The following is a 23,238-nucleotide window of genomic DNA, read 5'->3' as shown; positions in this document are numbered from 1 at the left end:
AACCACTGCGCCACCAGGGAAGCCCTATTCTCATGTTTTTAACTCATACTCTGTGCATTATCCAATCTCTGATATGAGGTCAGAAGCAATATTCCTGACGTAGGAAGGCCTGCTGATTCCTCCTGAGAATTCTGGCTTACCTGCTCCACATGCTTTTTCCTTTCATGTTATGCTGCTCATCCTCCACTCTACAGCTTCATATTTATCAGGACCTTTTCCTCCCTCTTCTCTCAACTTTCACTCTTGGCCACGCAGCAGAGTCTCAAACACCCCATCCGGGAGCCTGGGTCTGGTGTAATAAGCAGGGTCAGGAAAACCACACCCTGTCCCAAGTTGGATTCTGCAGACCCAGCTGTCCACTCCATTCCTCCTACGTTCCTCTTTATTCCAAAATTACAACCTTCAGCTGGCAGAAAGTGTGATGCCACCACTTGTTCCTCCTAAATCCCTCAGTTTACTGGAGACTCTAAAGACCCCAGACAACTATTTTTAGTTTTTTTGACTGTGTCATTCATTCCACTTAGATCAGCAAAAATAAGTGGGTTTGTGAGTCATAGCAAGCTCCCCACCTCGTTTTAGGCAACTAATCCAGGGAGACAGGACCCTTCCTATTAGCAAGTCATGTCTCTGGTATAGGGTGTTAAGGAAATAGGCTCCAAAGCCAGACTGCCTGGGCTCACATTCCAGTTACATTATCATTATCTGAGTGACTTTGGGCAAGTCATTTATGCTGTCTGAGTCTTCGTTTTCTCAACTAAAAACCACTACTCTTATCTCCCTCGTAGAGTTATTATAATGATTAAATGAGATGCTATATATAGAAAACTTAGTGCAGTGCCTGACAACAGTAATGGCCAATCAATGTTAGCAATAGTGATGGTGGTGGTTTTGGTGGTGATGGTGGTGGTGCTACTGCTGCTGATTCTTCTCAGTGAGGTCTGTGCAGTGCCTGGCAATTGTCACCGTCAATCAATGTTAGCAGTGGTGATGGTAGTGTTGGTGACAGTGGTGCTTGTAATGATGGTGGGGGTGATTGTGAAGATGGTGGTGGTGGTGGTGGTACTTATGGTGCCGATGCTACTTCTGCTCCTGATTCTTCATGGTGAGATCCGTGAGGAAACATTTCTTCCGCCTGTGATAAGTAATACAGTTCTTTTCTCTTGACAGTTCCTAAGTATTCTTCTTGATCTCTTTTGAGTAGATACTGCTCCCGCTTTTCCAGAATGTCTGTACATTCCAGGGATGAAACTTCACAGTCCTGTAGCTCAAGAACACAGCAAGTTTTCCTGCTTTCATTTTCCTTCTCCATGATATGTTCTTCCCCTTAGCACTCTCTTGAATCTTGTTTTAGTTCCCTCCATCCTTGGGGAACTAAGCAGACCTTCCAACTTCCCCTCAAGTCAGGAGGCTGCCTTGCGTTTACAGCATGGATAATGACCACCTTTGGGGAGAAAACATTTCTATGAAACGTATGCCCTGTAGCTCCACACATGGATGTCTAGACTTCATGAGTAACAAGATGAGCCATGATCCTAGGCATCCCCCCGGAGACGGCCCACGCGCTCACTTGCTCTTCTGCACTCACTCTTCCTCACCTTCTTCACCTCCTGATCTGCAGAATTATGGTGGACACAGCCTCTTCTTGTGGACATGCTCCCATGCAGGGCTCCCGCACTTAGCCAAGGAAATCTCCCACCTGTCTGAGATTCCCCAAGGCACGCAGTACACGCAACACTGAGTGAAGTAATAGTGAAGTAATAGCAGATTCAGGAATCTTATTCTCAGTTCTCCTTTGGGATGTTTCCTAGACTAAACCTCCAAGCCAACAAAATCCCTCACTTTATATTTAGAGAGCATTTTACACACTATGACGTATGCTGGTTTGATTCCCGAATACTGATACACTTGCTTTCCACAAAGTTGGGTAAACTGAGCCACGGGGAGGCTACATGATGGCTGTGCATTCACACAGAAGGATGGCCGCCTCCTGACTCCAGCCGGCTTCCCTCTGTGAACTCACACGTGGTCCCACTGGTGTCTGGGCACCTTGGTAGCATCAGCCATGGCGCCGTGGTCCTGCATCCCAGCCTTGCTGTCATTCTGGATGACGCTTTCAAGGAGTTATGAAGGATAACAGTGTGTGCACTCAGCCGCCTCAAGATGGAAACCTGATCAGAGCGGCCAATTTTTCCTGAGCCCCACCGAAGACACTGACGGAAAGTCTGGGAGCAGATCTGATTCAACTGAAAAGAAAGGAAGGGCAAGTGGGGGAGCCTCCCCACTGGCTCCCATGCTAATGGAGCCCCCGGGAGCTCAGCCCTGCTGACTTGGGGTATTCTGTGCTCGCCCTCCTGAGCCGGACACAGCCTCAGCATGCTGACTCTGCTGGTGCCGTGGCCAACAGCCCCCATACCACACAGTGATGCCGCACAAGATGCTAATGGGCTTTCATTGATTCTGACGACAAGGCCGGTGAGAGTGTCACGTAACATGAAAGAATGCCGGAGCTTAGCTTGGCTTACCGAGACCTAGGGGGCTGTGTCCGTGTGTGTGTGAGCACATGCAGTCAGTGGCCTGACAAGGGCATCTTGGAACAGTGATTTGGATATCTTACGGCTAGACACGTTTGAATGGAATGGACATTCCACAAATCAGAATGACTGTTCCGAGGCACTGTTGATCCTCAGTTCCCCTAAACTCCCAATCTATGTTTTGGTGATAGAACGTGACCTTTACGATGGCCTGCCAAGTGTCCCCCTCATCCCTAGACAGTAGTTCTCAGTCTTAGGAGCAGCGAATGAATCACCCAAGAAGCTTATTAAGACTGTAGATTTCTAGGTCGCATTCCTAGAAGTCCAGAGTGGGCCCAGAAATCTGTATTTTTATCAGTCCTGCAGTGAAGCTGATATCATGGTCCACGGAACACACCCTAAGGGGCACTAGCACAGCCCTTGTGGCCTTCTCTCATATTCCCTCTTTTGTTAAGATATGTCTGCATCTTTAGTGGAGTTTGTAAAACTTGACAGCCACTGGTGGAAAACACTTGATCAGCTCTGTTGCGATGCCCTTGGGAGTGTGGACCAGAGGGGAGATAAGGAGCCCTGCTCATCCCAGGAGAACCACCCAAGTGGCCAACACATGGCACAGGCCATCCCTGTTCACAGTTGGGCAGCCTGTTTTCCCTGCGTTTGTGCTTTGGGAAGTTTGTGAGTCTGGGCTGTGTGCCAACTGGGTCATGCTTCAGGAGTCCTCCAGGGTGGGAACCTCCCCCACTTCCCTCCAGGCTGCGGAAACAGTTAGCGAAGCTGGGACAGGAGAGCCCTGGGAGATGGCACTCGTGGACGGCGACGTGCCCCGTGGGGAGGACTCACGGCTTGGTCCACGGATCTTGATGGGCTTACTGCTCGTCATGGACTGGGAGCATGTCTGACACAAACATTCCTTCCCGCTGAAGGTCACCTTGTCTCCAATGGGGAAAGGCTTCCTGCAAGAGGGATGAAGGAGAAATTCAACACCACCTCTCCAGAGGGTTGTGTCTATAAGTGACTTGACAACACATGTGCCTGAAGACCTTTGGTAGCACACACAGCACACATAGAGCACCAGGTACATTCAAGTGCTGTTCACGGGGCCAGGCTAAACCACTCAGTTAGGGCCAGGACCGGAACTGGAGACCCAGTTGGGCCATTTACATGATTTTTGAACACTGGGCAAATCATGACACTTACTTGGGCTTACATTTCTCTTCTATAATGAAGAGGCTAAAAATGTCTCAGAGGTACTTCCTCTTCCTGGAAGGACTTCTTCCATCCCAACTTGACCTATCCCCTCTATGTCAGGAAGAACTCATTCAACTCCCCAACTTGCCAAAATTTCCTTCTTTCACTCCATAGGAAGTTTAGACATCCTCAAAGAACCTCTTCCTCTGCTCGCCTGCATTTGCACAGTTTGAGTTCCACAGCTCAGGGGCTCAAGCTCATCATGTCCTGCCTCCCTAACTAAGTATAAAGCGCATAGAACCCTCAGCACAGTGGATCCCATCACACAGCAGCTCTCGCTCATGCGGTCTGGGATGACTGTTAATGTGGACTCTGAGTTTATGCCCCCGTAAGCCTGCAGTGGCTCCACTGTCCTTACATTAGCAACATGAACAATGGAGGGAGTGCCAGGGAGGGAGGGGAGCCGTGTTCTCATCACAGCCCAGGCACTGACTCATGGTAAAAGGACCCGGCATGACCTTGGGAAGGCACCTATTCTCCATGGGGCTTCACAAAACCTCCACTTTAGACCATACGAACCCTACTGTGCAAACTTCCAATGGTTCTGGGATTCCAGGTCTTAAGGGTTGGATGAATGAATGAATTCCACTGGGTGATAATATTTTCTTCTGCACTGTGTCGTTAGTCTCAATCAGAAACTCTAATTGGTTAGTTACTCTAACTGGTAACAAAGAGGTGGTTATTTTACGAGGAGAATACTTAATCTATAAATGACTTTCCCAATTAAAAAATGCATACATATACTCCAATCGTGCTTTACTTATGACTTAATCAGAGCAGTCCATTTAACATATCTGTGGGCAGGGTTGAGGTTTTCTTTATTTTTTTCATCTCCTTAATATGGTGCTTAGCATACACTGGGCCCTTAATGTACATTTGCTAAGTTAACAAGTGACGGGGACGCTGAGGGTGGGGAGGAGGGAAGGGGTGAGCTTTCCATCACCTATCAGAGGTCTTGAGAGGCTAGATAATGATCATATGATAATGAAGAGAATAAAAGTGGACACAGTTTGGTACCAGTCATTGAGATAAGGTCTCTCTGCCTGTACCATCTCATTTATCTTCATGGAAACCCAATGAAGTTGGACTGGCTTTGATGTCAATTCACCAATGAAGCGGAGGCTTACAGAGGTGGGGTCACCTGCCAGGGTCCTGGAGGAAGGCTATAAACAGATATTCCAGTACCGCATGTGGCTGAGGGTGTGAAAGCCTGAGCCAGATTCATGGATTCCAAACTGAGTTTTGAGAGGCCAGGGCCCTCAGTGGTTCCTTCAGGGACTTTTGATGGGAAGTGGGAGGCTGAGTATTGGGGCTCAGATCCTTACACTGCCTTCATCTCGGACAAACTAGTGTTTTATACTAGATCACGTTTGACAAACAGGATTCAGCCGCTAAATGTTGGAAAACCACTAGCCTGTCAGGTCCTTCCACCCCTGAGATTAGAGGACGCAAGTGTCCAGCAAAAAGCCGAGTAAGCCCCGGATCTGCCTGGGAAAGGCCATTTCTTCCCTTCTGCAGGATCCCAGGCAGAGGGTCCCCGCCCCCGCTGGCCTGCTGCTCACCTGCACAAGCTGCACACAAAGCACTTGGGGTGGTAGGTGCGGCCCAGCGCAGAGATGACCTCGCCCGTGATAAAGTCCCGGCAGCTGTCACAGCGGGTGCCGTAGAGTTGCTGGTAGTCCTGGGTGCAGATGTACTCCTGGTTCTTGAAGAAGAAGCCTGACTGAGCCAGGCCACAGCCACACACTTGGGGAAACAAGGCGGGAAACAAAGGCACGTGAGTTCAGGGGGGGTCTGCAAGCATGAGGTTCTTGCTGCGGACAAGGCTGCTGTCTGACTCAGTCGTAAGTGGCCAGGGAATGGTGATGCATGGGACGTCAGGGGCCTTTGGGGCCAGTGCTCCTTAAAGGATGGCCCGAAGACCACTTGCCTCAGAATCACCTGGCGGGCTTCTTGAGATGCAGCTGCCTGGACCTAAATCAGACTCCCTCGGGTTGGAGCCCAGGCATCTGCATTTTAGCACACTCCCCAGCTGATCCTGATGCATGCTGAGACCACCCATGCTATACAATCCTCTCAAAACATGGAGGAAAAGTTTAAAGCCATGTAGCTCACGCAATGCAACGCGGCTGGTGGTGTCATGAGTTTGATGAAAGAATCATTCAGTTAAAAATGCCCTGGGCATTTCCTACGTGCATGAGTCTGTGCTAGGTGAAGACGAGTTATGATGGCAACGGGATGTATGATTTGAAGATTATAATCCAGCTTCACCATAGCCATAAAAGGTAGATCTGTTCCCAGGCAGGAATGATAAAACACAATCCTTGAGATCCAAAGAGCTAACAATGGATGCAGAGGGAAGACCACATAGAACATACATTAGTGGGGACAGGCCATGGGCTGGTGTAGGTAGCAAGTGCTGTGAGTGGGAGGAATCAATGGCTTTCTGGAGGAGGTAGCATCTAAGTTGAAGGGAAGGAATGGAATGAGCTAAAGCACAAAGGCAGGAATCTACAGGCGATATTTGTGTGGAGATGGGGCTAGGGTAAGGGTGGTGTTTTTAGAGAGTGGAAGGCAATATTACAGGAAAATATTGCCAGGCCAGTTGGAGGAAGAGGGGCCAAGTCCAGTTTAAGACGTTTAGGCTTTGTGGGAAACTAGGAAGCCACGGATGGTTTCTCCCCTAGTTTTTAAAATCTTAAATTATTTTGAAAAATCTCGGACATATACAACAGTAGAGAGAAGATTATAATGATTCCCCATTACCCAGCTGCAGAAATGATCAATTGCACTGATGACTTCTGAACAGAGAGGCAACATGATTTCATAAGGTACTTTATAAAGTCTTTTGGGATATCCTTGTAGACAATATGAAGTAATATAGGGCAGATAATAGAAAAGCAGGTGGATATAATTATAGGTGTCTGAACAACTGAATCATGTGGGACTCCCCTCCCCCAAAAGACTTAGAAACGTGGGAAATGAGATTTCCCTCTGAGAGTTAAGTTATGAAATGAACACATAATGGGAAGAGCAGGAAAAGGCTAAGTTTCTTCCAAGAGATTGAATGACTCTCAGGGCCACCAGAACGGCTGAGTTTATCGATGCAGCTAAAGCAAGGATGGGTCAGCCAGGAAGGGGCTGGTCAGCAATCAAAGGAAGGCCACTTGAGAGCTCATTCAAATCCCGAGACCAGCTCCCCTTGTTCTGAGTCTGACAGTTTGACTTTCTACATAGGTTGCCTTTGTGAGACAAGCAGCTGATCAGGGCAACATGAACTAGTACAACGGAGAGTTACAGCTCTTGTTTATGTTAATCAACAGGCACTCGGGTTTTATACGTCGGTTTCCCAAAAGATGTGGTTAGCATGACTCAACTTTACCAGGTGTGATCCACGGTGGGGAAACCAACAAGATGTTTTCCAAGCCTGTAAGTGCGAGGACCTGGCCTGAACTGGGTGACATCACCCCAGTAAATACTCTCTTATCTTTAATAGGGAACGTTGTTTTGCAAAAGCAGCCAGGTTAAAAGTAGGAGGGACTTCTAGGTGAATGTCAGAAGTATGTTGCAAGTGTTTGTTCACTCTGCAGGCCAGAGGTAGGCTCCAAGGGCCAAGGTGAGGGAGGAGGGCGGCTCCAAATGTCACAGCACCAGGGGAAACGGTCTAGGACCATGAGAGACTCTGCTCTGGGAGTCAGACCACCTGGGCTATCTAACTCTCTGGGTGACACTAAACTTGGTCCTCTGTTGTCTGGGGCCTCTGTTCACTTCTGTGTAAAGAGCAGAAACTGGACAAGAAATGACCTGAGCTTTTCTTCTGACACTGACATCCTATGAGTCTAGGAGAAGGTAGGGCACATTTTAAATTCCACGTGAGGTAGAGCTGGCAGCCGCTGGGGACCACCCCTGCAGAGAGGCAGGGCTTATGAGTAGAAGTGGTGCTGGTGGTGGTGGTAGGTGGGGAAGGGTCCAACTTTCATCAGGCTTCATGAAATCTCATCACAGCAAACAATGCCTGGTCTGGAAGGCAGGCGAGGCCAGAGAACAGGCTGTGCTGGGGTGTGCAGGTGGCAGATCAATTGACTTCATGGCTGTGGAATTAGTCAGGCATGGCCTACAACCTCATTGGAAACAGCTCCTGTTTTTTCCCTTCTTTTCTCTCCTTTGTGTCCCCTGCCAACTCCACTTCCAGAGCTACCTCTCCCAGTGGAGAGAACCAGGAGGCCATACGAAAACTTGGAACAATCAGTTCCTTCATTTCCCCCAAGGAGCTGAAGGAGGAAGGTAGAAAGGATGTAAAGGTTGATAAGAATCCCAGGGGTTCCTGGAAATACAGTGGGGAACACGGGGTGGAAGGAAAGCTGGACCAGCATGACAGATATATTTGAGGCTCAGCAGAGCTCTGCATTCAAATAACAGGAAAGGCCATGGAGAGGGTCTGTAGTATGGAAGTGATGTGGAATTAATACATCCAGGGCAGTCATTATTCTGTGAATCAGAAAAATATAGTCTATTAATTAAAAGAAAGATTATATAGCCTGACAATGGGACAGAATATGGGAACTCAGAACTGCTTTCAGAAAACACAGACTGCTCACTGTAAACACAAGGCCTAAAATAGGACGTGCACACAGCCCTACTGTGTTTCAGTGGAAAATGTACTGTTTTGAGGGTCACTGGACCTTCCTCCATATTCCCATTCTAGCACTCAGGTGCTGTGTGACTTTGAAAAAGTGACCTCACCCCTCTGGAGCTCAGTTACCTCATTTGTAAAATGAGGGGGCTATGTGGTAACTGAGGACACATCCAGATCTGAGAGTCTAGGATTCTGTCATATAATTCTGTTGATTTTCAACTTTTCAAATGAGACAGTTTTATGGAATTTCAAAATCAAAGTGTTGGAAGGGCCCCCGAGGGTGATCTCATTATTTTAAACATTTAAATTGTGAAATATATTATACATACAGAAGATGTAGTAAATATATATGTACAGTGTAAAGAAGAAGAATAAAACATGCTCCCAGCTACTCACTACCGAGTTTATGAAACAGAACATCACCAGCAGCTCGGAAGCCTGTTCCCATCTCCCTAAGAGCGCCCTGCTTCCCACACCACGCCCCAAATTGTGTTTATCATTCTCTTGCTTTTCTTTACAGTTTTACTACCTTTGAGGTATCTACAAACAATATATTGTTTAGTTTTGCCTGTTTTTGAACTTTATATGGATGGAATCATACTGCATCTACTCTTCTGTGTAATTTACTGCTTCATTCTCTCAGTATTATGTTTTTGAGATTCATCCATGTTGATGCATGTAGTTGTGGGTCATTCATTTTCACTGCTGTGCTGTATTTCGTTGTCTGACTATATCACAATTGATCTATTCCACTGCTGAAGGACATCCAAGCTGCTTGTGGTTTTTTTTTTTCCTTTATGGAAATGCTGCCTTGAACATTCTTCTATTTGTGAGGTGATGTCTCACTGTTTTCCAATAAGTTTTTCCCATTTACATTCCCACCAGCAGTTCTCACTGAGCTATATTATCACAGATACCAGGTAATACCTAACATCTTATATTTAGTTAACATGGTACAGGTGAAAGGATGTTCTATTGTGATTTTAAATTTAATTTCCCTGATTATTAATGAAATTGAGAATGTTATTACCTGCTTATGGACCATTTGTGTTTTCAAGGTTTATCCACATGGAGCATGTATCAGTATCCCTTTTCTACAGCTGAATAATATTCCACTGTATGGATATACCACACTGTACTTATCCATTCACTGGCTGATGGATATTTGAATTGTTTCAAACTTTTGACTTTATGAATAATATTGCTATGAACATTTGTGTACAAGTCTTTGTGTGAACATACGTTACTTGAGTGTAAGTCTAGCAGTGGAATTTGGAATTGTTGGGGTTATATGGTAACTCTACGTTTACCCCTAGAGGAACTGCAAGATTGTTTTCCAAAGCACCTACACATTTTACATTCCCACCAGCAAGGTATGAGGGTTCCAATTCTTCCACATTCTTGCCAACACTTGTATTATCTGTCTTTTTTGATTATAGCCAACTGAGTGGGTGTGAAGTTTATCTCATTGTGGTTTTATTTGCATTTCATTGATGGCTAATGATGTTGAGCATTTCTTCATGTGCTTATTGGACATTTATATAACTTCTTCATAGAAATGTCTATTCATATCCTTTGCCCATTTTGAAATTGGGTTATTTGTCTTTTTTATTATTAAGTTGTAAGTATTCTTTATATAGTCTAGATACAAGCCCTTTACCAGATATATGATTTGCAAATTTTATCTCCCATTCTGTGTGTTGCCTTTCACATTCTTCATGGTATGTTTTGAAGCAAAAAAGTTTTTAATTCTGATGATGTTCAATTTATCTATTTTTCCTTAGTTGTTTGTGCTTTGGGTGTCATGTCCAAGAAGGCTTTGCCTAACTTAAGGTCACAAAGATTTACTCCTATATTTTCTCTTAAAAACTTTATAGTTTTAGCTCTTATGTTTAGGTTTTTGACTTATTTTGAGTTAATTTTTTTGTATGATGTGAAGAAGAATGCAAATTTTTTTTCACATATATATGTTCAGCATCATTTGTTGAAGACTATTCTTTCCCTATTGAATTATTTTGGCTGCCTCGATGACATTCAACTGACCATAAATATAAGGGTTTATTTTTGCACTCTCATTTTGACTCTATTGATCTATATGTCTATCCTTGTACCACATTGTTTTGTTTATTGTAGCTTTGTAGTAAGTTTTGAAAGTGGGAAGTTTGAGTCTTCCAACCTTGTTCTTCTTTTTCAAGATTGCTTTGGCTATTTTATATTCCTTTCAATTCCATATGCATTTTAGAATCAGTCTGTCAATTTCTACAGAGAAGCAAGTGGGGATTTTTATAGCAATTACATGTGTTATGAACTGAATAGTGTCCTCCCCCAAATTCATATGTTGAAGCCCCAAGCCCTAATGTGATGGTACTTAGATAGGTGGTCTTTAGCAGACAATCAGGTTTAGATGAGGTCATAAGGATGGGACCTTCATTATGGGATTAGTGACCTCATTAGAAGAGACACCAGCAAACTTGCTCATTCTCATTCTCCCTCTCTTTCTCTCTCTCTGCTCCTCCCTCCCTCCCTCTGTGATATGTGAGGACACAGTGAGAGGGAAGCTGTCTGCAAGCCAGGAAGGAAGCTCTCCATAACCCAACTATGAAGGCACCTTAATCTTGGACTTCCAGCCTCCAGAACTGTGAGAAAATACACTACTGTTGTTTAAGCCATCCAATCTATGTTATTTTGTTATGGCAGCCTGAGCTAAGATAGCCTAAGTTTGTAGATTGATCTAAAGAATATTGCCATCATAACAATGTTAAGGCTTCTGATCCATGAGCATGGTATATCTTTCCATTTACTTAGTCTTTAATATTTTGTAGTTTTCAAAGTATAAACTTTACACTTTTGTTAAATTCTTCTTCTTGTTTTTCAATGTAGCTCTCAAAGCATTTCCAGATCTTTATTATTTAAGAGAACATATCACCCCTCCTAGGTATATGGACAAGAGAAATCATATATATGTTGACCAGATGACACATAAAAGAATGTCTATAGCCACATTATATGTAATGCTGGACACAACTCAAATGCTCATCAACAGTAAGAAGAATAAATTCATGGTGGTATAATATAATCACACAATGGAACATATAGCAATGAGGATGAACAAACCATAAATGCATGAAACTACAAGACTGACTCTCACAAACAAAATGTTAGCACAGGAAGCCAGATGTAAAAGAGTACCCACACTGATTCTACTTATATGATGTTTACAATAGGCAAAACTTATTTATGATGTTAGAAGCAGGACAGTGGATACTTTTGATGGGGGGCAGTGACTGGTGGGACATACAAAGTAAGTTTCTGGGGTGCTGGTGATGTGCTGTTTCTTTTTTTGTTGTTGTCGTTTTTTGTTTGTTTCTTTTGGTTTTTTGTTAAAATTTTTTTTTACTTTTTAATTTAATTTATTTTTTAATACAGCAGGTTCTTATTACTCATCAATTTTATACACATCAGTGTATACATGTCAATCCCAATCGCTGAATTCATCTCACCCCCACCCCCACCCTCCTGCCGCGTTCCCCCCTTGGTGTCTATACATTTCTTCTCTACATCTGTGTCTCAAATTCTGCCCTGCAAACCGGTTCATCTGTACCATTTTTCTAGGTTCCACATATATGCATTAATATACGATATTTTTCTCTTTCTGACTTACTTCACTCTGTACAACAGTCTCTAGATTCATCCACGTCTCAACAAATGACCCAATTTCGTTCCTTTTTGTGGCTGAGTAATATTCCATTGTACATATGTACCACATCTTCTTTATCCATTTGTCTGTCGATGGGCGTTTAGGTTGCTTCCATGGCCTGGCTATTGTAAATAGTGCAGCAATGAACATTGTGGTGCATGTGTCTTTTGAGTTATTGTTTTCTCTGGGTATATGCCCAGTAGTGGGATTGCTGGATCACATGGTAATTTTTAGTTTTTTAAGGAACCTCCATACTGTTCTCCATAGTGGCTGTATCAATTTATATTCTAACCAACAGGGCAAGAGGGTTCCCTTTTCTCCACACCCTCTCCAGCATTTGTTGTTTGTAGATTTTCTGATGATGCCCATTCTAACTGGTGTGAGGTGGTACCTCATTGTAGTTTTGATTTGCATTTCTCTAATAATCTGTGATGTTGAGCAGCTTTTCACTTGCTTCTTGGCCATCTGTATGTCTTCTTTGGAGAAATGTCTATTTAGGTCTTCTGCCCATTTTTTGATTGGGCTGTTTTTTTAATATTGAGCTGCATGAGGTGTTTATATATTTTGGAGATTAATCCTTTGTCCGTTGATTCATTTGCAAAATATTTTCTCCCATTCTGAGGGTTGTCTTTTTGTCTTGTTTATGGTTTCCTTTCCTTTGTTTATGGTTTGTCCTTATGTCTTGTTTATGGTTTCCTTTCCAATAAATACTTTTGCTGTGCATAAGCTTTTAAGTTTCATTAGGTCCAATTTGTTTATTTCTGTTTTTATTTCCATTACTCTAGGAGGTGGATCAAAAATGATCTTGCTGTGATTTATGTCAAAGAGTGCTCTTCCTATGTTTTCCTCTAAGAGTTTTATAGTATCCATTCTTAAATTTAGGTCTCTAATCCATTTTGAGTTTATTTTTGTGTATGGTGTTAGGGAGTGTTCTAATTTTATTCTTTTACATGTAGCTGTCCAGTTTTCCCCACCACTTAATGAACAGACTGTCTTTTCTCCATTGTATATCCTTGTCTCCTTTGTCATAGATTAGTTGACCATAGGTGCATGGGTTTATCTCTGGGCTTTCTATCTTGTTCCATTGATCTATGTTTCTGTTTTTGTGCCAGTACCATATTGTCTTGATTACTGTAGCTTTACAGTATACTCTGAAGTCAGGGAGCCTGATTCCTCCAGCTCCATTTTTTTCCCTCAAGACTGCTTTGGCTATTCGGGATCTTTTGTGTCTCCATACAAATTTAAAGATTTTGTGTTCTAGTTCCTTAAGAAACGCCGTTGGTAATTTCATAGGGATTGCATTGAATCTGTAGATTGCTTTGGGTAGTATAGTCATTTTCACAATATTGATTCTTCCAATCCAAGAACATGGTATACCTCTCCATCTGTTCATATCGTCTTTAATTTCTTTCATCAGTGTCTTATAGTTTTCTGCATACAGGTCTTTTGTCTCCCTCGGTAGGTTTATTCCTAGGTATTTTATTCTTTTTGTTGCAATGGTAAATGGCAGTGTTTCCTTAATTTCTCTTTCAGATTTTTCATCATTAGTGTATAGGAATGCAAGAGATTTCTGTGCATTAATTTTGTATCCTGCAACTTTACCAAATTCATTGATTAGCTCTAGCAGTTATCTGGTGGCAGTTTTAGGATTCTCTATGTATAGTATCACGTCCTCTGCAAACAGTGACAGCTTTACTTCTTCTTTTCCAATTTGTTTTCCTTTTATTTCCTTTTCTTCTCTGATTGCTATGGCTAGGGTTTCCAAAACTATGTTGAATAAGAGTGGTGAGAGTGGACATCCTTGTCTTGTTCCTGATCTTAGAGGAAATGCTTTCAGCTTTTCACCATTGAGAATGACATTTACTGTGGGTCTGTCATATATTGCCTTTATTATATTGAGGTAGGTTTCCTCTATGCCCACTTTCTGGAGAGTTTTTATCATAAATGGGTGTTGAATTTTGTTGAAAGCTTTTTCTGCATCTATTGAGATGATCATATGGTTTTTATTCTTCAGTTTGTTAATATGGTGTATCACACTGATTTGCGTATACTGAAGAATCCTTGCATCCTTGGGATAAATCCCACTTGATCATGGTGTATGACCCTTTCAATGTGTTGTTGGATTCTGTTTGCTAGTTATTTTGTTGAGGATATCTGCATCTATATTCATCAGTGATATTGGTCTGTAATTTTCTTTTTTTTGTAGTATCTTTGTCTGGTTTTGGTATCAGGGTGATGGTGGCCTCATAGAATGAGTTTGGGAGTGTTCCTTCCTCTGCAATTTTTTGGAAGAGTTTGAGAAGGATGGGTGTTAGCTCTTCTCTAAATGTTTGATAGAATTCACCTGTGAAGCCACCTGGTCCTGGACTTGTATTTGTTGGAAGATTTTTAATCACAGTTTCAATTTCATTACTTGTGATTGGTCTGTTCATATTTTCTATTTCTTCCTGGTTCAGTCTTGGAAGGTTATACCTTTCTAAGAATTTGTCCATTCCTTCCATGTTGTCCATTTTATTGGCATAGAGTTGCTTGTAGTAGTCTCTTAGGATGCTTTGTAATTCTGCGGTGTCTGTTGTAACTTCTCCTTTTTCATTTCTAATTTTATTGATTTGAGTCCTCTCCCTCTTTTTCTTGATGAATATGGCTAAGGGTTTATCAATTTTATCTTCTCAAAGAACCAGCTTTTAGTTTTTTTGATCTTTGCTACTGATTTCTTTGTTTCTATTTCATTTATTTCTGCTCGGATCTTTATGACTTCTTTCCTTCTGCTAACTTTGGGTTTTGTTTGTTCTTCTTTCTCTAGTCCCTTTAGGTGTAAGGCTAGATTGTTTATTTGAGATTTTTCTTGTTTCTTGAGGTAGGCTTGTAGAGCTATAAACTTCCCTCTTAGAACTGCTTTTGCTGCATCCCATAGGTTTTGGATTGTCGTGTTCTCATTGTCATTTGTCTCTAGGTATTTTTTGATATCCTATTTGATTTCTTCAGTGATCTCTTGGTTATTTAGTAAGGTATTGTTCAGCCTCCATGTGTTTGTGTTTTTTACGTTTTTTTTTCCTGTAATTCATTTCTAATCTCATAGCATTGTGGTCAGAAAAGATGCTTGACATGATTTCAATTTTCTTAAATTTACTGAGGCTTGATTTGTGACCCACGATGTGATCTATCCTGGAGAATGTTCCGTGCACACTTGAGAAGAAAGTGTAATTTGCTGTTTTTGGATGGAATGTCCTACAAATATCAATTAAATCTATCTGGTCTATTCTGTTATTTAAAGCTTCTGTTTCCTTATTTTCATTTTGGATAATCTGTCCTTTGACATGAGGTGTTAAGGTCCCCACGATTATTGTGTTACTGTCGATTTCCTCTTTTATAGCTGTTAGCAGTTGCCTTATGTATTGAGGTGCTCCTATGTTGGGTGCATATATATTTATAATTGTTATATCTTCTTCTTGGATTGATCCCTTGATCATTATGTAGTGTCCTTCCTTGTCTCTTGTAACATTCTTTATTTGAAAGTCTATTTTATCTGACATGAGTATAGCTACTCCAGCTTTCTTTTGATTTCCACTGACATGGAATATCTTTTTCCATCCCCTCACTTTCAGTCTGTATGTGTCCCTAGGTCTGAAGTGGGTCTCTTGTAGACAGCATATAGATGGGTCTTGTTTTTGTACCCATTCAGCAAGCCTGTGTCTTTTGGTTGGAGCATTTAATCCATTCACGTTTAAAGTAATTATCAATATGTATGTTCCTATGACCATTTTCTTAATTGTTTTGGGTTTGTTTTTGTAGGTCCTTTTCTTCTCTTGTGTTTCCCACTTAGGGAAGTTCCTTTAGCATTTGTTGTAGAGCTGGTTTGGTGGTGCTGAATTCGCTTAGCTTTTGTTTGTCTGAAAAGCTTTCGATTTCTCTATTGAATCTGAATGAGATCCTTGCCGGGTAGAGTGATCTTGGTTGTAGATTCTTCCCTTTAATCCCTTTAAGTATATCATGCCACTCTCTCCTGGCTTGTAGAGTTTCTGCTGAGAAATAAGCTGTTAACCTTATGGGAGTTCCCTTGTATGTTATTTGTCATTTTTCCCTTGCTGCCTTCAATATTTTTTCTTTGTCTTTAATTTTTGCCAATTCGATTACTATGTATCTTGGCGTGTTTCTCCTTGGGTTTATCCTGTATGGGATTCTGCGCTTCCTGGACTTGGGTGGCTATTTCCTTTCCCATGCTAGGGAAGTTTTCGACTATAATCTCTTCAAATATTTTCTTGGGTCCTTTCTCTCTCTCTTCTCCTTCTGGGACCCCTATAATGCAAATCTTGTTGCATTTAATGTTGTCCCAGAGGTCTCTTAGGCTGTCTACATTTCTTTTTGTTCTTTTTTCTTTATTCTGTTCCACAGCAGTGAATTCCACCCAGGTCACTTATCCGTTCTTCTGCCTCAGTTATTCTGCTATTGATTCCTTCTAGTGTCGTTTTCATTTCAGTTATTGTATTGTTCATCTCTGTTTGTTTGTTCTTTAATTCTTCTAAGTCTTTGTAAAACATTTCTTGCATCTTCTCGATCTTTGCCTCCATTCTTTTTCTGAGGTCCTGGATCATCTTCACTATCGTTATTCTGAATTCTTTTTCTGGAAGGTTGCCTATCTCCACTTCATTTAGTTGTTTTTCTGGGGTTTTATCTTGTTCCTTTATCTGGTACATAGCCCTCTGCCTTTTCATCTTGTCTATCTTTCTGTGAATGTGGTTTTTATTCCACAGGCTGCAGGATTGTAGTTCCTCTTGCTTCTGCTGTGTGCCCTCTGGTCGACGTGGCTATCTAAGAGGCTTGTGCAAGTTTCCTGATGGGAGGGACTGGTGGTGGGTAGAGCTGACTGTTGCCTTGGTTGGCAGAGCTCAGTAAAAGTTTAATCCACTTGACTGCTCATGGGTGGGTCTGGGTTCCCTCCCTGTTGGTTGTTTGGCCCAGGGGAACCCAACACTGGAGCCTACCTGGGCTCTTTGGTGGGGCTAATGGCAGACTCTGGGAGGGCTCACACCAAGGAGTACTTCCCGGAACTTCTGCTGCCAGTGTCCTTGTCCCCATGGTGAGACACAGCCACCCCCTGCCTCTGCAGGAGACCCTCCAACACTAGCAGGTAGGTCTGGTTCAGTCTCCCCTGGGGTCTCCCCTGGGGTCACTGCTCCTTCCCCTGGGTCCCAATATGCACACTACTTTGTGTGTGCCCTCCAAGAGTGGAGTCTCTGTTTCCCCCAGTCCTGTCGAAGTCCTGCAATCAAATCCCACTAGCCTTCAAAGTCTGATTCTCTAGGAATTCCTCCTCCCATTGCTGGACCCCCAGGTTGGGAAGGCTGACGTGGGGCTCAGAACCTTCACTCCAGTGGGTGGACTTCTGTGGTATAAGTGTTCTCCAGTCTGTGAGTCACCCACCCAGCAGTTACAGGATTTGATTTTACTGTGATTGCGCCCCCCCTACCGTCTCATTGTGGCTGCCTCTTTGTCTTTGGATGTGGGGTTATCTTTTTTGGTGAGTTCCAGTGTCCTCCTGTCGATGATTGTCCAGCAGCTAGTTGTGATTCTGGTGTTCTTGCAAGAGGGAGTGAGAGCACGTCCTTCTACTCCGCTGTCTTGGTTCAGGGCTGAAAATCTCTTGTTAAATTCATATGCATTTTATTTTTGATGCTATTGTAAATGGAACTGTTTTCTCAATTTTATTTTCAGATTGTTCATTGCAAGTGTATAGAAATACAATTGATTTTGGTATATTGATGTTGTACCTTGAAATCTGATGAACTTATTTGCTAGTTCTAATAGTCTTTTTTAGCACATTCCTTAAGATTTGTTATATACAAGATCATGTCATGTGCAAATAGAGACAGTCTTACTTCTTTTTCAATCTGGGTGACTTCTATTTCATTTTCTTGCCTAACTGACCTAGAATGAACCTACAGTATATGTTAAATAGAAGCAGTAAGAGCAGACATTCTTTTCTTATTTTTGATCTCACAAGGGAAGCAGTCTTACAGCATTAAGTATGATTTAAGCTGTGGGCTTGCCTTTGTTCTTGAAAGATAGTTTTGCTGAATACATAATTCTAAATTTACAGTTACTTCTTTCAGTACACAAAGGTATTATTCCACTGTTTTCAGATTTCCTTGTTGTGACTAAAACTTCAGCTGTCAGCTTATTTACCATTCATATGCAGATGATTTGTCTCTTATCTCTGGCTACTTTTAAGACGGGTTTTTTTGGTTGTTTTTGGTGATCTGCAGTTTCACCATGATGTGTGTAGGTAGATTTCTTTTATATTTTTCTACTGGGATTCATTATGTTTCCTAGATTCAAGGATTTGTGTCTCTCAACAGTTCTAAATAATTCACAGATGTTATCTCTTCAAATATTGTCTTCTTACTCATGTTCTCTATTATACATCTCTAGAACTCTGATTAGATATATGTCAAACCTTCTCACTATATTCTCCATGTATAAAGTTCTCTTTTATTTTTATCACTTTCTTATATTTCTGAGCTATACGTATATACCTCTCTGCTAAATCTTACAGTTTATTAATTATCTCTTCAGCAACATCTGATGTGCTATTTAATCCATACGCTGAGTTTTTAATTTCAATTATTATACATTTTTATCTCTAAAATGTACACTGTTTCAAAATAACAAAGAACTTTGTTATTTCTCTATTGCCTTTCTTTATGGTCAGGTTCATATCAAACAACCTGTGCACTGAGCTACCTGCTTCATGGGGTGGTAAAATCCTACATAGATGTGGTATTCATTCACTTTCTCCCTTTCCATCTCACAGGGTAACAGAATGCAGAGAAAACCAAAAAAGCTGTACGCACGCTAAAAAGTTAAAAAAAAAAAAAAAGATACAAATGAACTTATTTATAAAATAGAAACAGACTCACAGAATTCAAAAACAAATTTATGGTTATCAAAGGGAAAACGTGGCGGGGGGATAAATTAGGAGCTTGGGATTAACATACACACACTACTATACATAAAATAGATAACCAACAAGGACCTACTGTATAGCACAGGGAACTCTACTCAGTATTCTGCAATAACCTACATGGCAAAAGAATCTGAAAAAGAATGGATATATGTATATGTATAACTGAATCACTTTACTGTGCACCGGAAACTAACACAATATTGTAAATCAACTATACTCCAATATAAAATAAAAAATTAACTTAAAAAAATGTTTATGTTGTTTCTTTTTCACATATGCTGTGTTATTTGTTAAAATGTGTGGGGTTTTGCTCATTTTATTCTGGTTTGTCTTACTTGTTTAAACATATTGAATGTAGTTATTATATAATGTCAGAAAATTCCAGTCTATAAAGTCTTTGAGGTTCCCTGTCTACTTTCCATCATTTCTGCTGGCTCTCCCCCATTATGATTTGTACATTTTTGACTGTGAGTTATTCGTTTTGCTAATAATATTATCTGTAGTAATTCTTTGAGGTCAGGAATAAAGCTGTGTTCCTCTAAAGAGGATTATCCTTTCCTTCTGGCATTTGCCAAGTGTGGGACCACTTTCTTTTAAATTGTTTCACTTTTTTTTTTAATGCCAAATATATAGCATGAAAATAGAATGTGAATCCATATACAGGGTGGATTATGGGTAGACTTTTTTTTTTTTTTTTTTTTTTTGCGGTACGCGGGCCTCTCACGGTTGTGGCCTCTCCCGTTGCGGAGCACAGGCTCCAGACGTGCAGGCTTAGCAGCCATGGCTCACGGGCCCAGCCGCTCTGCGGCATGTGGGATCCTCCCGGACCAGGGCATGAAATCGTGTCCCCTGCATCAGCAGGCGGACTCTCAACCACTGCACCACCAGGGAAGCCCTGGGTAGACATTTTGATACAAGTTTTATTCTCTTCTACCCAGTGCCCAAGTTGGTACAGGCAAGTTTCAGTGCTGTTTCCTTCTCCACTTTACTTCTCATCCATCTATACACTGAGAGGAAGTTTTTGTAGGGGGAAACCTCGACTTTACTCAGAGGTCTACTGTTAGAATCCTACTTTGATTAGGCTCTAGGCTTTGACTCCTGTTCTCCATGATCCATATAGCTATCAAGGTAAAAGCTCAAGGTCTTCAAGGTTTAGCAGAAACCATGAAGATTAAATCTGGCATTGGCAGTCACACCTGGATATCTGCTTTTATTTTTATTTTTTACCTCTACAGATTCCTTCATTTCATGTCAGTACAGTAGTCCACTTTAAAAGGGTTGTAAAAGAAATTCATAGAAATTTTAGATTTTTCAAATGAGAAGGCTATTTAAGTATGATTTAAGCTGTGGGCTTGCCTTTGTTCTCGAAAGATAGTTTTGCTGAATACATAATCCTAAATTTACAGTTAGTTCTTTCAGTACATAAAGGTATTATTCCACTGTTTTCAGATTTCCTTGTTGTGACTAAAATTTCAGCTGTCAGCTTATTTACCACTCATATGCAGATGATCTGTCTCTTATCTCTGGCTACTTTTAAGGGTTTTTTTGGTTGTTTTTGGTGATCTGCAGTTTCACTATGATGTGTGTAGGTAGATTTATTTTATATTTTTCTACTGGGATTCATTAAGTTTCCTAGATTCAAGGATTTGTGTCCCTATATTAGGAATTTGTGTCCCTAATCCCTATACTGGCCACTGCTGGAAACAAAAATACACTCTAAGCAAGTTGACATTGAAAATATTCAGAAAAATAATAGTCTCTTTTGTTTTCAAAATCTCCATTAAAAGAATTTCTATGATCTCCCTATGGTAGACTGTCAAAATGGCCAAATTCTTCCCTTCTCTGTATTCACACCATTGAAAACTGATTCTGCAGGTCCTCACACAAAAGGCAAGGTTTATTTCTCCATGTTCTTGAATCTGGGTTGGCCATTTGACTTGTTTTGGCCAATGGGACAGTAACAAGTATAACACAAGCTGAGGCTTGAAAAGATCTTGTTTACTGAAGTCTGCTCTCTTGTTGAATTTGGAACTCTGAGACCACCATGGAAATGAGTCCAAGCCAGTATGCTGGAGGACGAGAAACCAAATGGAGGCACTCAGGTCAACTGCCTGCCAACCACTGCCAGCTGACCCACCATAACATCATGATGAGGTGAGGAGAGATAAGCAGAGCCAGGTCAGATTGGAAGAAGTGCCCAGCCAACCCAGAGAATCATGAACTAAATAAAACATTGTTTTAAACTATTAAATTTTGGCTTAAAGCAAAACATAACAAATACAACCTCTTAAGACTATAACTGTAGAGTCATGGCTCAAATCTCCTTATAACAATTTTATTCTCATTACTCTTTGCCCTGTTTCAATTTCTGGGGATGTAAAAATGGTCTCCCGCCAAGATACTCTTGCAGGTCAACTTGCACTAAAGGGGTATGCCAATCCTCAGTATAAAATACAAACCACATGAAGTTTTGCCAAGATGGAGGAGTAGAAGGATATGAACTCACCTTCTCTCACAAAAAACAAAATCATAACTAACTGCTGAACAACTATCAACAATAACAACAACAAAAACACTGGAACCTACCAAAAAAGATATTGTACATCCAAAGACAAAGAAGGAGCCACTTTGAGATGGTAGGAGGGGTGAAACTGCAATAAAATCAAATTCCATACCTGCTGGGTGGGTGACCCACAACCTGGAATATAATTATATCAAAGAGGTTCTTCCACAGGAGAGAAAGTTCTGAGCCCCACATCAGGCTCCCCAGCCTGGGGGTCTGGCATTGGGAGGAGGAGCCCTCAGAGCATCTGGCTTTGAAGACCAGTGGAGTTTGATCACAGGAATTCCACAGGACTGGGGGAAACAGAAAACTCCACTCTTGGAGGGTGCACACAAGGGCTCATGCACACCAGAACCCAGGGGAAAAAGCAGTGACCTCATAGGATCCTGGGCCAAAACTACTTGCCAGTATTGGAGGGTCTCCTGTGGAGGGAAATGATGAAAGGGAAAAACCTATAACCAAGAATACTCTACCCAGCAAGGCTCTTGCTCAGCTTCAACAGAGAAATCAAAAGCTTTACAGACAAGCAAAAGCTAAAAGAATTCAGCACCACCAAACCAGCTTTACAACAAATGGTAAAGGAACTTCTCTACGTGGAAAAGAAAAGGCCACACATAGAAATAAGAAAATTATGAATGGAAAAGCTCACTGATAAAGGCAAACATATAGTAAAGGTAGGAAATCATCTACGCAAATATGATATCAAAACTGGCAATTGTGAGGAGAGTACAAATGCAGGATATTGGAAATGCATTTGAAATTAAAAGACCATTAACTGAAAACAATCTTGTATATGTATAGACTGCTATATCAAAACCTCATGGTAACTACAAACCGAAAATCTACAGTAGATACACACAGAAAAAGGAAAAGGAATCTAAACACAGCACTAAAATTAGTCATCAAATCATAAGAGAAGATAACAAATGAGGAAGGGGAGAAAAAAGACCTGCAAAAACAAATCCAAAACAATTAACAAAATGGCAATAAGAACATAGATATTGATAATTACCTTAAATGTAAATGGATTAAATGTTCCAACCAAGAGACATAGACTGGCTGAACGGATACAAAAACAAGATCCATTTATATGCTGTCTACAGGAGACCCACTTCAGATTTAGGGACACATACAGACTGAAAGTGAGGGGATGGAAAAAGGTATGCCATGCAAATAGAAATCAAAAGAAAGCTGAAGTAGCAATACTCATATCAGACAACATAGACTTTAAAATAGGCTGTTACAAGAGACAAAGAAGGACACTACATAATGATCAAGGGATCAATCCAAGAAGAAGATATAACAATTGTAAATATATATGTATCCAATATAGGAGCACCTCAATATATAAGGCAAATGCTAGCAGCCGTAAAAGGAGAAATCCACAGTAACACAATGATAGTGGGAGAATGTAACACAATGATAGTGGGAGAATTTAACAATCCAGTTACATCAATGGACAGATCATCCAGACAGAAGATCAATAAGGAAACACAGGCCTTAAATGACAAATTAGATCAGATGGACTTAACTGATATTTATAGAACATTCCATCCAAAAGCAACAGAATACATTTTCTTCTCAAGTGCACATGGAACA

At 41.4% G+C, this 23,238-nt stretch overlaps 1 protein-coding gene across 8 annotated transcripts in view; it reads right to left on the bottom strand.

The window, feature by feature from the left end:
• Window positions 1-23,238, bottom strand: part of ABLIM3 (actin binding LIM protein family member 3) — a 177,500-nt gene that overhangs the window by 67,093 nt on the left and 87,169 nt on the right. For all 8 annotated transcript variants that reach the window (XM_060296422.1, XM_030847325.3, XM_030847329.3 and 5 more), the window contains 2 exons: window positions 5,342-5,525; window positions 3,372-3,484 (listed from right to left, as the gene is read on the bottom strand). In XM_060296422.1, coding sequence (XP_060152405.1) covers window positions 3,372-3,484; window positions 5,342-5,525 — 297 coding nt within the window. The remainder of the gene's footprint in view (window positions 1-3,371; window positions 3,485-5,341; window positions 5,526-23,238) is intronic.

The sequence above is a fragment of the Globicephala melas genome, chromosome 3, assembly GCF_963455315.2.
Source record: "Globicephala melas chromosome 3, mGloMel1.2, whole genome shotgun sequence".
Taxonomy (NCBI): domain Eukaryota; kingdom Metazoa; phylum Chordata; class Mammalia; order Artiodactyla; family Delphinidae; genus Globicephala; species Globicephala melas.
Note: the sequence above shows the minus strand (reverse complement) of the source record. Positions and strands in the feature narration are given on the sequence as shown.